Consider the following 16,416-nt stretch of genomic DNA (forward strand, 5'->3'; position numbering starts at 1 on the left):
TACTCGTGCTAGGTGACTCTCAGCTAGTGGTCTGTCTTCACAGAGCAGTACTCTTCTATGCCAGGTTAAAGAGATAAACAGTGAAAGGAAAAAGAAAATTTGAAAGGAAGACCAGTGGGAGTTGCTTAAAAAGTGATAATATGATCCATGTTCTGGAGTAGAGGAATGTTGGTTGATGCCTTCATGGGTTAAATGACTTGCAAATAGAAAAAAGTGTTGTCCAACTTGGTCTGTAATCTTACCCTTAATTTTCATCTCAATCGGATTGTTTTCTTAGGAAATATTTCAGTGTCCCAAAAACTTGCAGTTGCTTAATGGTTTGCAGGTCAGCTGCCAACTTTGTATGACTTCCATTTTGATGGGTCTCAAAAGAAGTGGGTACCTTGGATGCAACTTGTTCCCGAATATATTCATAATCCTGAAGTGAAATTTCTCGACATTCTAGGTGAGTATAAGATAAAATACAGTGATGATTTGCTTTTAATTCATAACATGCTACCACTGAGTGCATGGCACTTGACATGAGACATCCTCTTTCTGTACTGAAGGTCATCTACTCACGTTCACTTTCTTGTGATGGCACAAATCAGTTTCTTTAAAATTCTTGTCATAGTAATTTAGCAGTGGTAAAGTTGATGTTTACAGCGTTGTCTAATAAAAAAGTGAGGAGAAGATGAAAGCATGTCTCAGTTAGTAAGGCTTATTAGGAGCTAATAATGCCTTTTAAAAGCTAGAATAGCAGGAGATTCACAGCTTGCTCTACGAGAAATTCTAGGAAAACATCAGCTTGTAGTTCAAGTATTCAGTAGATAAAAATTACATTCTTAGGGCTGTTATTGGTTGTTACTTCAAGCATTGCCTAATTGTGCTTTTCATAGTTAAGGACAAATTTAGGCATCTTAATTTACAGTGATACTCCAGCAAGCACGGGTTAACTTCACTGACACAAGAGATAAATTTATGATCTCTGAAGTTGCTCCAAATGGCAGGCTATTCACATAGAAAAAAAATTAATCTCTCTAGAGTTCTGGGAAAATGCTTACGATCCAAATAAATCCTGATTATATCCTTGAAATAGGGATTAAATGGAGTTTAACCAAACCATGACCCTCCTATATGAATGATAACTTCTTTTTTAGTGTATATATATATATATATACGAAAAGATCCCAATGACAAAGACTGAAAGACGATGGTTAAGCAATTAAAATTTTCTTTTGGCATTGTTAGTGAGTTGATAATTCAGATTATGTCTTTGTGCAACTGCATGTTAATACCTCGAGAGTGTGTTCCAGCACTATTCTGTAAATATAAATCCCCCAGCTGTAGTGCATTTTCATTTAGCCTGTGATTGTGTTCATGCTCTTTTTCAGTGCCCACAGTGGATACCACACGCACTGCTTGGTTACTGGAACAGATGGTAAAAGTGAAACGCCCAGTTGTTCTTGTAGGTGAATCGGGTACATCTAAGACAGCAACTACACAGAACTTCCTAAGCAATCTGGACAAAGACCTTAATGTATGTGTGAGGCCTTTTGCCCTGTTTGTAAAGCTGCATTTTCATTCTTTGCCCTTGTGGTAAATTTGCACTGTGAGGTGTGAGTCTGTGGGTTGCAATATTGACTTGGGTAATGTGACTGCAAGCTCCAGACCCAAAGTGTGTGGCTGATTTGAAAATCCTTCAAGATCAAACATGTTTTGTCCTCTTCTACCTTGTACAGACTCAATTTTATGAAGTAAAAATATATTATCAATGTGTTAAGAATGGGGTTACTTTTCTTTGTCATCTGTAATTCAAGTGAATTATGGACCTGAGAAGCATTTCCTGTATGTCTGACAACTAATATAAAAATACTTTTGAATGCTTTAGTAAAAAAAAACCCAACAAAACAGGTTAGAATCCATTCTTATCATCTCCTCCTGTTTGCAGCTGGTGCTGGTAATTAACTTCTCTTCTCGTACAACATCCCTGGACATTCAGAGAAACCTGGAGACAAACGTAGAAAAACGAACTAAAGACACTTTTGGCCCTCCCATGGGAAAACGTCTCCTTGTGTTCATGGATGATATGAATATGCCAAGGGTAAGCTGTCAATAGTTTTGCAAGGTAGTATAGAAACATTTGGGGTGGCACTGATGTGGTCCCTGCACGTACAAATCCAGTGTGCATTTAGTTTATCTCATAGAAGAGGCACTTTTCCCATAGGAGACACTGCTGAATGTTCACAGTCAGTGCCAGAGCTTTACAAAGTGTCCCTTAGTCCCTGTAATGTTCTCCTGAGTGTGGAGCACAGTATCCCCACATTTAAAGCAGTAATTGGTGAGCTGATGTACTGTGCATTGATGTATCCTTGTGTATCCTGCAGATTGATGAGTATGGCACACAGCAACCCATTGCCCTACTGAAGCTGCTGCTAGAGAAAGGTTTCATGTACGATCGTGGTAAAGAGATGAACATTAAATTTCTTCGAGACCTGGGTTTTGTTGCTGCCATGGGCAAAGCTGGAGGAGGTCGGAATGAAGTTGACCCTCGATTCACCTCACTCTTCAGTGTTTTTAACGTCCCTTTTCCTTCTGAGCAATCACTGAATTTGATCTACTCCTCCATCCTGAAAGGCCACACTGCGGTAATTTCACTGTTTTTAAAGGATTCCTCAACAGGTTTATGATTTTTAAATAGAAATTTATTTCTATGTTGTTGCAAGACCTCAAATCTTTGTTATCATTTTTTTTAATACCTAGAACCTCACACAAACCTTTCTTTTCCTCTTATCTTTCTCAATGGGTTTTACATTGTTTAGATAAATTCTTGTGTGATATGTAAACATTCAAGCCAGCAGGTAATTTATGAACCTGGGGCTTTTCATAGGTTGAAACCTGTGAATGATTTGGTTGCAGTTCCTGTAAGCAAATGCACAGAGATCATCAAACTCTTTCCTGAATGAGTATGAAAAGTGTAATATAATGCAATAGACTGCATTACTAGCCAGGTACCCGCAACACTAGTTAAGATCAGCTTAATTTTTCTGCTATAGAAATCCTGTGGGAATTCCAGTCACTGAGTTTGATGTTATCTTGAGCACTCAGCAGGTTCCAGAGTGAAGATGGAGCCTGCTCTGAACATTTAACTGCAGAATGTTCATACTAGAGAGAATTTCTGAACCAAACAGGTTTAAAAGCTGGAAAGCAGATTATGTTTAATAGCATTGAGTTCTGTCTGGGCAGTCTCATGAAAACACCTCTTCTTTCTCATGTTTGCAGACCTTTAACGAGTCCATATCAGCCATCTCTGACAAGATTACTCTGTGTACTTTGGAACTTTATAAAATGATTATTACTGACCTACCCCCTACTCCTTCTAAATTCCATTACATTTTTAACCTTCGGGATCTTTCCAGGATCTATAATGGACTTGTTCTTACAGATTCAGAAAGGTAAGAATAGAAAAACTCATTAGTGGTCCCACACCTATTTTTTTGGGGTAAATCTGGGTGAAAATGAGGTCATTTGGTACATGAAATCAGTCACATTTGGTTACTTTTCATTAAACCACAATGAGAAATAGAACATCCTAAACTGTGATCTTACTCTCCATACCAAACACTGATGCATTAGTCCTTCTTAAATGAGATATCAGAGGTAAAAATGCAAGCAAATTAGTTATTATGAAAAGAACCAAATCATAAAGATAATAAAGTAAAAAGGTCAATCCAAAATTTGGTCCTTGTTATTAACCATATGGCCTTAGGAATTGTGTCAGCTCATTTGGTGCAGTCTGATATTTTGATGTTATTTCAGGTTTCACACAGTGACCCAGATGGTGAGAGTTTGGAGAAATGAGTGCCTGAGGGTTTTCCATGACAGGCTGATTAATGAAGCAGACAAAGAATTGGTGAGTAATTCCTTTTAATTTTTCAGTAGTCACTGACTATTATGGCAATTAACTTGCAACAGCAACACTACCAAGTGTTGGACTCTGGTCTTGCTGTCCGACTGCAGACTTGTCTAAGCAATATGTCTAAGTAAAATGTTGCTCATTAATTTAAAACACAGCCCATGGAAGACTCTTTTCCTGAAGCAATTTGGCTGTGGCAGACTAAGAAAGCAGATCTGCTGAAGCAATGGAAAGTATCACTTGGTTTGTCTATCCAGGAGAATTGATTGGCAGAAGTAAGGGTGACAAAGTGTGAGAGCAGTACAGGAGAAAACTCAGGAAATCACTTTGAGTCAGTATTTTCCTTCAGGGAAGATTGTACCAGAATGTGACTATACAGTCAAGTAGCAGAAAGGATAAAAGCCAAGTTCTTACACAGTGGATTCAGTTCTGGCTGTTATGCAAATTGGAAAATACTTCAAATTATATCTTAAAATACAGAAGAGAACAATGCCAATTTAAAACCCTGAGATTTAGGAGAGAAATAGAGGTAAAGTCTACTCACCTATAAGCAACTTGCTTTGCTTTGGAAGTTGCTTAGATGAAAAGAGGTAGGCCAGGAAGGCTTCAGATTTTTATGGTTAAAACTTTCTCCTCTAACATACAAAGATATATCTCCAGGTTAGTTTTCACAACGCAAAATATGAATGCAGACTTTGAAGCTTTGTGAGAAATCTTTCTGATGAGACATCTAGGAATGCTGAAAAGGAAAGTTTATTAATATACTGTTTACACCAATATATGAGAAGGTGTTTTTTTTTTTAACAGGCTTATCCTTTTTTGCTTTGATGTTCTACAGTAGATTGTCTTGAACCATTCTTGAACTGCCTATTAGATCATTTTAGATCATACATAGAACACAGAAGGGGGCAGTAATCTTTGGATCTTCTAGTGACTTAAGTATCACCTTTAAATAAATCAATATTTGAGCAAGAATCTGCATTATCACCTTTCTAAGTATTACTGGATTCACAAGCAAGTGCTTTTTTGTGTTGCCTGACTCATTTCATATCCTTTAAGGTACAAGGCCATATAAAAACCTTGGTTGAAGAGCATTTCACAGATGACTTGGAGCATGTCATGAGGGATCCCATTCTTTTTGGAGATTTCAGAACAGCACTGAATGAAGCAGAACCTCGTATTTATGAAGATATCCAAGACTATGATGTAGCAAAAGCTCTCTTTCAGGTAGAGTGCATTGGCTGGGAACTGTGCCTGAGGAATGGGCAGGAGCCTGCCTCAGGCTGTAGGAAATCTGTTCTCTTCTGTGTGCACGCCGAACTTTATGTGCTTGGATGCCCAGTTGGGGTTTGCAGTGATGAAAACTGAGGATCAGCTACAGAGTCAGCTGTGTTTTCCAATAGTTTATTTTCCCTGAGGAACGGGAAAGGAATAATGCTGCTGAATGGGCTATTTTATTAACATTATTAATTGTTTCACTGGTCTCCTAGTAACATTCTGTTCACCTTTCTCTGAAGGAGATTTTGGAAGACTACAATGAGTTTCATATTAAAATGCATCTGGTTCTTTTTGATGATGCTTTGGAGCATTTAATCCGTATCCATCGCATCATCCGGATGGACCGTGGGCACGCCCTGCTCATCGGAGTGGGAGGCTCAGGAAAGCAGTCCCTGACGAGACTGGCTGCACATACAGCTGGATGTGAGGTTAGTGACCCTGTGTCTTGGCTGGGAAAAGAGACAGGGAAAGTAATACTGTGATTGGGATTAAACTGGGGATGTGGGTAAATCAGTCAGTCAAGATCAGGCTTGCAGCTCTGCCCTGTGGAGAGAAATGCAGGGTGAGGTGATTGACAGGAGGCCCAAGATGACTGTGTGTGATCTGGGTAGGAAGCTGTCAGTGCCTGAATCTGGGTTTTGGCACTGGGGAAAGAAAACAAGGATGTGTTTGGCGATGAACAACTAATTGTCCTTAACTACTGCTGTTGGTACTTCCACGTGTTACAGCAGCCCTCCAGTGCTGCCCGAGGAGCCTTGTTGTGATTGATACTGTATTATTTCAGAGAGGAAATGTTCCTCTCAGAGGCACTTTACTTACAAAGGTTTGGAAGGAAAGAATAAAAAATGAGGATGAACACAAACCAATTTTGAAAACGCAAGCCTGCAGGGTTGTACAAATGTAATTTTTAAAAAAGAATGTACTGCATAATTTTATTGATACTTAAACATTTACTGATGATTGGGGCCAAACCAACCCCTTTGGGTTGAAATTCAGAGTTACCATCATGTCTTGGGTCCACCTGTGTCTTCTCAGTGTATGTTTTCATCCTTAGGTATTTGAGATCATCTTGAGTCGAGGATACGGAGAAAATAATTTCCGAGATGATTTGAAAAATTTGTACCTGAAGCTGGGTATTGAGAACAAGTCAACGGTCTTCTTGTTTACAGATGGGCAGGTGGCAGAAGAGAGTTTCCTGGAACTCATTAACAACATGTTGACTTCAGGTGCCTTTGGCAGCCTCTCTGCTTGTGACTTATAATCTCAACAGAACTCTTGATGCAGCTATTACTGGTTCACCCTGTGTGCTCTGCTGCTTTCACACCTTTCAGTACTACCTGAAATGATCTTGGCCTTAATAATGGTTTTCTGGCATCATCTTAGAGTCAAATGTGTCTGGAGAGGTTATAGGGTTCATTCATGTTGGTGATAGCGCTCCAGGAGTCTCAGATTTCTTCCAAGACTGAGGGAAACTTCAGCTGCATTTGGCCACAAACCCACCTGTTGTCCAATTGGCTTTTGAATCCATTCACCTGAACTGCAGCAACTGTTCATATGTATATTTATTTATATATGTCCTGAAATGTAGTTTGATGTCTTCTAGTGAATGAAGCAGCTGGAAAGGAGCAGCAGCTGGCACTGTGTGACCACCCTCTCTATAGAAGTTCCTACACAGTCTGATATGAGAACATTTCCTTAGTCTAGTTTTCCCTGTCCCTGGTCTGTCATTAGGTTACTTATGCAATATTTGCTACAAGATTGAGAGAACAAAAATGTGATCTGATGGTTCACAGACACTAATGAAGATGTTCTTTGCAGAGTTAAAAGTACTTATGTTCCTGTGACATTTTGTATATGTTGCTGAAGCCCAACCAAAACTGCATTAATTATTTCTCTAAATTCCAAGTATGCCCTATTTTCCGTGAGGGCTATGGGGAGGAGGAGAAGATAGAGAGATGAATTGGTTCATTCAAAACTACTCAGAATCATTTTTGCAGAACTAGGTTTAAAACTGGTTTCTCATCTGCCCTATCCCCAGCCATATGGTTTCCTCTTACTGGTTGTTCTCACTAGCATTCTTCTGTCCTTATGTTACAGGAATGGTGCCAGCCCTTTTTGCAGATGATGAAAAAGACTCCATACTGAATCAGATTGGAGAAGAAGCTGCTAAAGCTGGCGTGGGCCCAGCTAAAGAGAGTATCTGGCAATATTTCGTAAGCAAATGTGCAAGCAACCTTCACATTGTCCTGGGAATGTCCCCGGTTGGGGAGGACCTGAGAACGTGGTGCAGAAATTTCCCAGGTATAACTTGTACACTTTTAGTCCTTTCTCCACGAAAAAAAGATTTACAGGCAAGAGAAAAATCTCCACTGGACACTGAGAGATGTCTGGCAGATAACACTAAGCAGAGCAGGTTTCATGAGAAGGGATTTGCAGTGCATGATTTTTTTCCAGTTAATTACCACGTATCAGTGAACAATATTGATTAGCATTTATCAGATCAGTTCATTTTCCAGCTGAACAGCTAAAAATCAATTGGTCATCCTCACTGAACTGGGAATACACAGCATTTGTCTGCAGCCTCTCCTCTGTAGTTTACAGCAGAAGGCGTGGTGTTAAATCATTATGAAATTAGGGTGGTGGTAAGAGAAACATTTTTGTATCCAAAGCCAAAAACGGGCGTGGTGAGGGGGACACCCACAGAGAGAAAAAACACCTGAGCCTGGCAGGTGCTGCAGGAACCCTGGGAAACAGAAGAGATTCGTGAAAGATGGGTACAGGTGGGAATGCTAAACCAGGCCCTGAAATATTTTATTGCAGCTTTGACTATGTCCTGTAGAGCCTAAAGAATGGTACAGTGGGGTTAGCAGAACACTGGGGCAAAATGGAAGTATTGAATTTTGTGGTAAGTTCTAGTGCTTAGAAAGAGTCAAGACTAATTTGCAAATTCTTGATGTAAATAAAGTTAATTAGAGGACTGCCTGTCTGATTAGGGGTTTGTTTTACAAAGGAATTTTTCAGATAACGCTGTCCTTTTGTTTTAAGGTCTTGTCAACAACACTGGTATTGACTGGTTCTTGCCCTGGCCTGCCCAGGCCTTGTGTGCAGTTGCACAATCCTTTCTGGGTATGTAACATGCCAGTATTTCAACCCATTAACCCTTGGCATAGCCTAAGAAATAAATTCTTTACTTTGCAGTTATTGTACATTTCACAGTTTCATTTCCCATTGTGCTTGTTACCTTGAGTCTAAATGGGTAATGAAAAAACCCAGTCAAAAAACTACTGGGTGGTAATTTCTTAATCGAATAGGCTTTTTAAATTGCTAAAATTCAAGTTCCCAGCTCTGCAGACAATGTGGGCTGCCTACCAAGAGGTTTCCTTCTGGCTCTGCCCTGATCTTGCTTTTTGCCCCAGAAAACAGACTTGTTTTGTGCCTGGCTTAGATGTGCATAAGGAAGATAGTAATTGGTGTACTCTGAAAAAAGCCACAAATCTTTGAAATTTTTTATTTCTTCTGCCCAATTTTAGGAAAAAACAAACGCATCCCACCAGAGAGCTCCAAGGCAGTGATTGACCACATTGTCATGGTGCATGAATCTGTAGGGGATTTCAGCAAGAAATTTCTGGAGAAACTGAGACGTAGAAATCACGTCACACCAAAAAATTACCTTGATTTTATCAATACTTATGCAAAATTGCTGGAGGAGAAAAATGAGTTCATTTTGGGTAAGGCTTTGTAGATGTTTTCTCCTTTTTAATGCATGATTTAAATATTTTAAAACCAAAAGGAGTTCTGGTGAGAATCCCACATATTACCCAGAATATGCAAAAATTGTTTTAGCAGTACTATCTCAAATGCTGTGCTGGCACACAGCTGTGGGGGCTGTGTTTTGACATTGACCCAAAATCTTTGCCACATGTGAGTGTTCAGACTCTGTCAAACAGTGGGCTCTCCTCAAATCCTTTTGTGAATGAACATGAGCCAGAATCCCCAAACCAGACACTCCTCTGCTTGGGGAGCAGTCTGGTGAAATCTAATGCCAGCATGGCCTCTCTCAAGGTTTGACTTTCTTCCTCAAGCAGCAATTCTTATTCATACTTCAGTGGCACTGGAATATGTGAAGAGGATAAAATACAAACAGGGTAACATGGAAGATAAGTTGTGGCACAGGGCCACTGTGCCAGCTCAAGTGACATTAACATCATTGTGGTTGGGAGGCTTAGGAAAGGAAAATCCCTCAGTGCACCTCTAAGGATATTTTCTCTTTGTGAGATTGTCTGTTGTTATGTGGTTGAACACAATCAATGAATCACTGACATTTCTCCCCTTTTTTCTACCTAGCACAATGTAAACGGCTGGATGGGGGCTTAGTTAAATTGAAGGAAGCTGCTGTACAGCTGGCTGAGCTGAACATTAAACTTGCTGAGCAAAAGATTGTGCTAACAGAAAAAACAGCTGCTATTGAGGCTTTGTTACGAGACATTAAAATAAACACAGAAATAGGTGAGTAATTTACAGCTACTGAAGTGTCCCACAGGCTAAGCAGGGCTCACATCATCTGTGTTGAGTTGGGAGACCCTTGAGGAGCTCCAGCTGCTTTTTGAGGTATCCCTCTTGTTCTGTGTGCTGCTCCCATGCCATGCCAGAAGGGCAGGTCCCCTGCCTTGCCCAGATTGCCATCTTTGCTCTACGTTTGGCCCACAGTACTTTACACAGCTCACTATTACGTTTGCCTGCCCTTGTCTTCCCTTTCCAAGGTGTAGGAAATGTGGGAAAGACAGTAGACAGAAAGGCAACTTTAATTCAGAAATTTAGTATTAGAGGAAAATGAGAGGGAAACATGGAGAAAAAGAGATTGTGCACACTGATGTGTGGAACACTAACTGTTCCTAGCCTGGTGATGTAACTGTAAGCAGAGGCAAGCTGGCAACACAAAGGTTCTGACTTGATGGTGATTTCTGATTTTCAGCAAAGAGTAAATCTCTATTAGCATATTAGTATATGTTCTGTATACAAACTTGAATGATCCAGTCATGGTCCTGCCTTTACAATTACTAGCTGAGGAGAAGAAAAAAATGGGTGAAGAAAAAGCTATAGAGATACAAGAACAGAATAAGATTATTGCTGTGGAGAAGGCGGAGGCTGAGGCAGCATTGGATCAAATCAAGCCTATTATGGAAGCTGCCAAACGGGAGGTCGAGAAGCTCGACAAGGCTGAAGTTACTGAACTCAGGTGACTCGTTTGTATGTACAGTAGCGTAAAGTCCTGGAAATACACTGAGAACCCCTTGTTTGTTGGGTGTGAGCCTAAGCCTCATCTTCCTCACCTGCCTGTGAAGGTCAGGAAATCAGTTGTCTGGGTGCAGAGGTCACAACAGAATGCCCTGATTCCTAGCCCATGACTTTGCTTTAAGACAGTTCTTCCAGGCTTTTGTTTGCTGTTTTCCTCATCTTTCTCTGGCCTGTGTCTGATGCACCAGAACCTGCTCTGGTTTTTGCCTGAACGATGGCTGTCCAAACCTGTTCATTCCTCTTCTTTTTTTCTTCTGTGTAAGTAGGAACACCAACAGTTGTTTTTCAGGGATACTTTCATAGCATGAAAATATATTTCCCTGCTGAATTTATTCCTCCCTGTGTTTGGATAATACATCTTTTATTTGAGGATCAATATTAAGGCACATCCAGTCTTTATCTCTCCCTGAAATAGTTATCCCCAAAGTAGCAATGCCTCTCCCTTCCCTGCCACACATGTTCAGTTTCTTTTCTCTCATAGGTCTCTGGATTTTTCTCCAGCTGCTTCACTGCCCTAGGAAAGAAATCCTCAGTGTTTTAAGCTTTCCACAGTTGAAATCCTTTAGTATTTCGTGGATGAAATTGTCTGAATACAAGAATTGGTTCTTAGCTTTTGAGTAGTTAATAATTTATTGTCTGACTTGGGTTATCTTTTTCACTGCTGGAGCTTGTCTTATGTAGAAGCTCCTGTATTACAATGCCTCTCTTAACAGGAAGTGCCCATGTCTGGCATCATGTGCTTTGTCTCCTTTTTTCTCTTCCACTGTCTTTCTCACCTGTTTTCCAGATCCTTTGCAACACCCCCGAAGCAGGTGCAGGTTGTCCTGGACTGTATTCTTATAATGAGAGGTTACAAAGAACAAAACTGGAAGAATGCCAAAGCAATGATGGCTGACACAAATTTCCTGCGACTTCTGTTGACGACAGACTTTAGGGAAATTCCGTGGAGCCATGTGAAAGCTATGCGAGGTGAGTTCCTGTTCTGGGTACTTGCAGTGAATATAGGTTCTTGTTAATGGGATCAGCCATGTCAGGGACAATCCTTCCAGTGCAATCTGGGAGAGATTCGCTCTGTGCCAAGGGACAGCTCTGTCCGCAGTGCTGCAGCTGTTGCACTGTTGGGGTGACTGGATTTTTTGGATTTCAAAGACCTTCTGCTGTGTGTTCCATCCAGTTTATTCCTTAGCTAGGGGTCTTACAGGCTCTGGTTTAAAGCAGGCAAGAAACAAACAGGATAGCTGCTTCTGTCTGCTTTTAGCTGCTTAGTAGAATTATGGCCTCACCCATATGATGGCAATTAAAATGTGATGTTACAGAGTGGAAAGAAGATAAGCTGTATCTAAGGTTTATGGGCCCTTGCACATGCTCTCAAAGGTGCAATCCAGAGTAGTCCCATTAGAAGGGGAATTTGGGTCTTGGAGAAAAATGGCATCTGACTGCTGCAGAGAAGACAAATTATGATCCTCAGACATGCTGAACAAGTCATGAATACACTCCCTTCATGGAGAAAGAACCTGAGAAATCACTAACAATATTGGGCTTGTGTTGTTACAGCCCAGTAGCTTCATCTTAGAGTCTCTTCAATATTCTGACAAATGTTTCCTATTGTCTGTCACAGCACTGGCTGATATTGCTGGTAGGAAAAGCTATTTCTTTGAGAGTTTTTGCACGGTTATTCAACTCACTTGCAATATTTTTATGTTTGCCAATTTAGCTCTCTTAAAGAATCTTAATACTACCTGGGCTGAAATGGAAGTTATCAGCAGAGCAGGACTGGGAATGTTAAAGTTTGCTGAAGCAGTTGTGACCTACTGCGATGTAGTTAAAACAGTCAAGCCAAAGGAAGAAAAGGTAAAATGTGTTGGAATCAAACTCAGAGAAGGTCAAAGCATGATCCTGATGGAAAAGATAATACTTAACCACTTCATGGACTGCCCACTTTTCTTATTTAAGTGCTTAAAAAAGTGGTGTTTAGGAGAGCTATTGCAGTAGCAGTGGGGCAGGTTCTCAGTCACAAATCACTGTATTTGTTGTGTTGGGATGTGGGTTGTCATCCTTGGCAGTGCTTCAGGGATGAGGGAGGAACATGTTCAGTTGGAATTTTGTAATCTAACATGCTTAGAAAAACACAGTTTAGAGCTTTTTACTAAAAACAAACTTAAAACCCCATGGCATGTGGACAGAGCTGAGGTCAGTAGTACACAAAATCCATGTTCCTTAAGCACAGACCTTGATTAGCTTTTTTTAGCATGACTGGGAAGTCAGCTATATTACCAAAGGAAAGCTAATGTCCAACAGATGACACTGGGAAACTTTTGTCAAGAAAAGGTTATTATATACAACTGACTACAGAGAAAGTATATTCACTAGATGATGTGTCTGACTATTTTTGGAGCCTTAATACTGTTGTTATTAAGCAGACAAACCTCCCCTTTTGTCAGGGCATAAGAGTCCTGTTGACCTCCAATGCTTTAATATTCCTTGTGGGTACAAAACTGGGAGATTTCTCTGCTTTGGAACTGCAGTGTCAGACCATGATGTGTGTTTGGGACGGGGAGAGGAGGGTGAGAGTGTCAAGTTATTTTGGCTTACACTGTGTATTACCAGGACACTTTGAAATACATGATGTAACCAAAAGAAATGTGAGAACTTAATAGTTCTCTCCAAAATCCTTCTGTCCTCTGACACTTTTGTTTCCTTCAAAATGTACTTTAGGTGGCCAGGCTAGAACGGAACTACGAATTAAGTAAGCGGGAGCTGGAAAGGATACAGGCAGAGTTGGCTGCCATTCAGGATGAGCTTAAAGTTTTGGGGGAAAAATATGAACTGGCAATAAAAGAAAACCAGAAGTTACAAGAAGAAGCAGAGATAATGCAGAGAAGATTAGAGGCTGCTGACAAGCTCATCGCTGGCTTGAAATCCGAGAATGAGAGGTAAGTCTAGATTCAAAGAAGATAATTTCTGACATCAGAGGTTCTTGTGTCAGGGATAAAATCTATCAGGTGGAGACATTTTTGAAAATGTTGCTTCCTATGGTTTTTGTTTCTGAGAAGAGCTATTATCTGTTCTGAGCTGATATCCATCAGCTCTTGGAAAATAACTGAGATTAAAAGGAAGAAGGTTCAGATCAACTCAGTGTCTGTGGCCACCATAATAGTGAGAGAAAACTGATTCTAAATGTGGGAGTCTATCTCAACCTGTATCTAAAGTAGCAGGAAATTCTGCACATAAACCCCATCTTCCTGGTACAGATTGACCCATATAATTCTATCAGGTGGACAGAGGAATTCAAGGAATTAGAAATACGAAAGGTGAAGTTGCTTGGAGATTGTCTACTTGCTGCTGCCTTTCTGAGCTATGAAGGAGCCTTCAGCTGGGACTTCCGTCATGAAATGCTCTATCAAGTGTGGCAAGAAGATATTTTCTCAAGAGAAATTCCTGTCAGCCATCCATTTAAGTTAGAGAGCCTCCTGACTAACGAGGTGGAGGTTAGCAGGTATGTCCAGTCAGGAAACCCAGGGACTACTGAATGTGACATTATAAAGTGGGAGTCTGGAGCTGAATCTGTAGCACAGAATTGGTGTTGTGGGTAGAGGTGCACAGCCATACCAGAGAGAGACAATCTTACTTTCGTGTCAAGAGGAGGAGCCAAATTATTTTCCTTCTGATTAACAGGGGCCATTTGCTGTAACAAACTGTTGTACTTAGCACTCCAGGGACATTCACTGAACTTAGACACATGTAATACCATTTCTAGGAAATTTTAGGAATTCTCTATAAAATATGTTTCCATAACCCAACAGATGTCTTTTCTTTGACTTCAGTGAGTTATTAGACCCATGCCCAGGTAGCCCATTATCAACTACCACAGGATTGCTCACCTAAGGCAACAGTCAGTACTCTGAGTAGTGCAGTTACAATGAGTTAGTGAGCTGTGACACTGTCCCCATAATCACATACCCTGTGTGTGTGTCCTTGTGTGTCTAATAGTGTGCTCAGTGAATTGCATCATTTTACTGACAAATGAAATGTGCTGCTCTCCCATTGAGTTTTCATCCCAGGCTGGTCTTTGATACATTCTGTTCCCAGATGGGTTTCCCAAGGATTGCCCCCAGATGAGCTCTCTATCCAGAATGGCATCCTGACAACATATTCAAGCCGCTTCCCGCTCTGTATCGACCCACAGCAACAGGCCTTACATTGGATTAAGAAGAAAGAAGAAAAGAATAATCTGAGGGTAAAGATAGAAGATTGCTTTACCTCGTTACTGGTTGTTTTCAAAGCTGCATAAATATCTGTCACCTTGAAAGGGGAACCAGTTACAGATCACAAAATCATTGAATGGTTTGGATTGGGAAGGACCTTCTAGTCCTACCCCCTGCCATGGGCAGGGACACCTTCCACTATCCCAGGTTGCTCCAAGCCCCGTCCAGTCTGGCCTTGGACACTGCCAGGGATGGGGCAGCCACAGCTCCTCTGGGCAACCTGTGCCAGGGCCTCCCCACCCTCACAGGGAAGGATTCCTTCCTAGTATCTAATTTAACCCTGTCCTCTTTCAGTTTGGAGCCATTCCCACTTGTCCTATTGCTAAATGTTTTTGTAAAAAGTCCCTCTCCAGCTCTCTTGGAGCCCCTTTAGGCTTTGGAAAGTGCTATAAAGTCTCCCTGGAGCCTTCTCTTCTCCAGGATGAACAACCCCAGCTCTCTCAGCCTGTCTGCACATGCAGAAAGAGTCTAACCAAAAAGCTGGTATAGATTGTGATTTATTTCAGCTCCAGGATGAAACTTCCATGTAGGACAATAAACACAGTTAGATGCACAGTTAGAACTTTAAAGGGTAATTTCCAAATGGAAATTATTCTCAGCTAATCAGAAAAAAGCACCTTTACTGTTTTGTACGAGTGCAGTTTATATCATCTGTGAAAGACGAAAAGCAGCAAAGAGCAAACTTCGTTAGTGTTGGCAGCTATTGCAAAATAATAATGTCCAGCAAATTGAATATCAATTCTCCTTTCATGTTTTCCCATTGTTCTTTTGCAGATGGCTTCCTTTAATGACCCAGATTTCCTGAAACAATTAGAACTGGCCATAAAGTATGGAACCCCTTTCCTGTTGCACAGTGTTGATGAATACATCGATCCTGTGATAGACAATGTCTTAGAGAAGAATGTCAAAGTTGCACAGGGGAGAGCATTCATTGTCCTGGGGGACAAAGAAGTTGACTATGACAGTAATTTTAGATTGTACCTGAACACCAAATTAGCAAACCCAAAGTATTCCCCCTCAGTGTTTGGCAGAGCTATTGTTATCAATTATACAGGTAAGCTCAAATTTGTACTTAATAACAAAGTAGGGATTATGCTGTTGTGCAAATTTAGGGCCTGGGTCATTGTCTGAAACCTTGGTGAAACTAAAAAATTCATACACTCCCTTATACTTAGGATTTAATAGACAATCCTTCTCAGTTCTCTCTTCTAATCTGCAACTGAGCTAAATATCTCTTCCTGCACTGGTCAGGAAGGAAATAAGATACAGAATCATTAACTAAGTCACTCTGTTGCATTGCTGTAGTTTTATGAGAGGCTTGAGATTAAATAAGTTGTATAAAAACTGTCCTGTGTTTACAAAACTCTGTGCTGTGTCCATGTGTTGTCCCTGTAGTTACACTCAAGGGCTTGGAGGATCAGCTGCTCAGCGTTATCACAGGTTTTGAAAGGAGGGAATTGGAGGAACAGAGAGAACGTCTCATCCAGGAGACAAGTGAAAACAAAAACCTGCTAAAAGATCTGGAAGACACTCTCCTTCATGGACTGTCAACTTCCACAGGAAATATGTTGGACAATGTGGAATTGGTGGAAACCTTGGAAGAGACAAAATTCAAAGCTACTGAGGTACCAGCTTGGGCTTTTTGGAAGGGTATCTATGAACAGAACGTAGTCTTTCCTTTTT

The 16,416-nt window shown here is 40.7% G+C and overlaps 1 protein-coding gene across 4 annotated transcripts in view; it reads left to right on the top strand.

Moving 5' to 3' along the window:
• The window catches only part of DNAH10 (dynein axonemal heavy chain 10), a 51,871-nt gene that overhangs the window by 24,735 nt on the left and 10,720 nt on the right, over window positions 1-16,416 (top strand). For all 4 annotated transcript variants that reach the window (XM_032127892.1, XM_032127890.1, XM_032127889.1 and 1 more), the window contains exons 42-62: window positions 326-445; window positions 1,374-1,519; window positions 1,931-2,083; window positions 2,367-2,627; window positions 3,262-3,434; window positions 3,799-3,892; window positions 4,955-5,122; window positions 5,413-5,601; window positions 6,228-6,399; window positions 7,271-7,474; window positions 8,219-8,299; window positions 8,704-8,901; window positions 9,518-9,679; window positions 10,235-10,409; window positions 11,256-11,437; window positions 12,183-12,319; window positions 13,184-13,401; window positions 13,743-13,964; window positions 14,558-14,705; window positions 15,508-15,787; window positions 16,129-16,358. In XM_032127892.1, coding sequence (XP_031983783.1) covers window positions 326-445; window positions 1,374-1,519; window positions 1,931-2,083; window positions 2,367-2,627; window positions 3,262-3,434; window positions 3,799-3,892; window positions 4,955-5,122; window positions 5,413-5,601; window positions 6,228-6,399; window positions 7,271-7,474; window positions 8,219-8,299; window positions 8,704-8,901; window positions 9,518-9,679; window positions 10,235-10,409; window positions 11,256-11,437; window positions 12,183-12,319; window positions 13,184-13,401; window positions 13,743-13,964; window positions 14,558-14,705; window positions 15,508-15,787; window positions 16,129-16,358 — 3,713 coding nt within the window. The remainder of the gene's footprint in view (window positions 1-325; window positions 446-1,373; window positions 1,520-1,930; window positions 2,084-2,366; window positions 2,628-3,261; window positions 3,435-3,798; window positions 3,893-4,954; window positions 5,123-5,412; window positions 5,602-6,227; window positions 6,400-7,270; window positions 7,475-8,218; window positions 8,300-8,703; window positions 8,902-9,517; window positions 9,680-10,234; window positions 10,410-11,255; window positions 11,438-12,182; window positions 12,320-13,183; window positions 13,402-13,742; window positions 13,965-14,557; window positions 14,706-15,507; window positions 15,788-16,128; window positions 16,359-16,416) is intronic.

This window comes from Corvus moneduloides, chromosome 18, assembly GCF_009650955.1.
Source record: "Corvus moneduloides isolate bCorMon1 chromosome 18, bCorMon1.pri, whole genome shotgun sequence".
Classification (NCBI taxonomy): domain Eukaryota; kingdom Metazoa; phylum Chordata; class Aves; order Passeriformes; family Corvidae; genus Corvus; species Corvus moneduloides.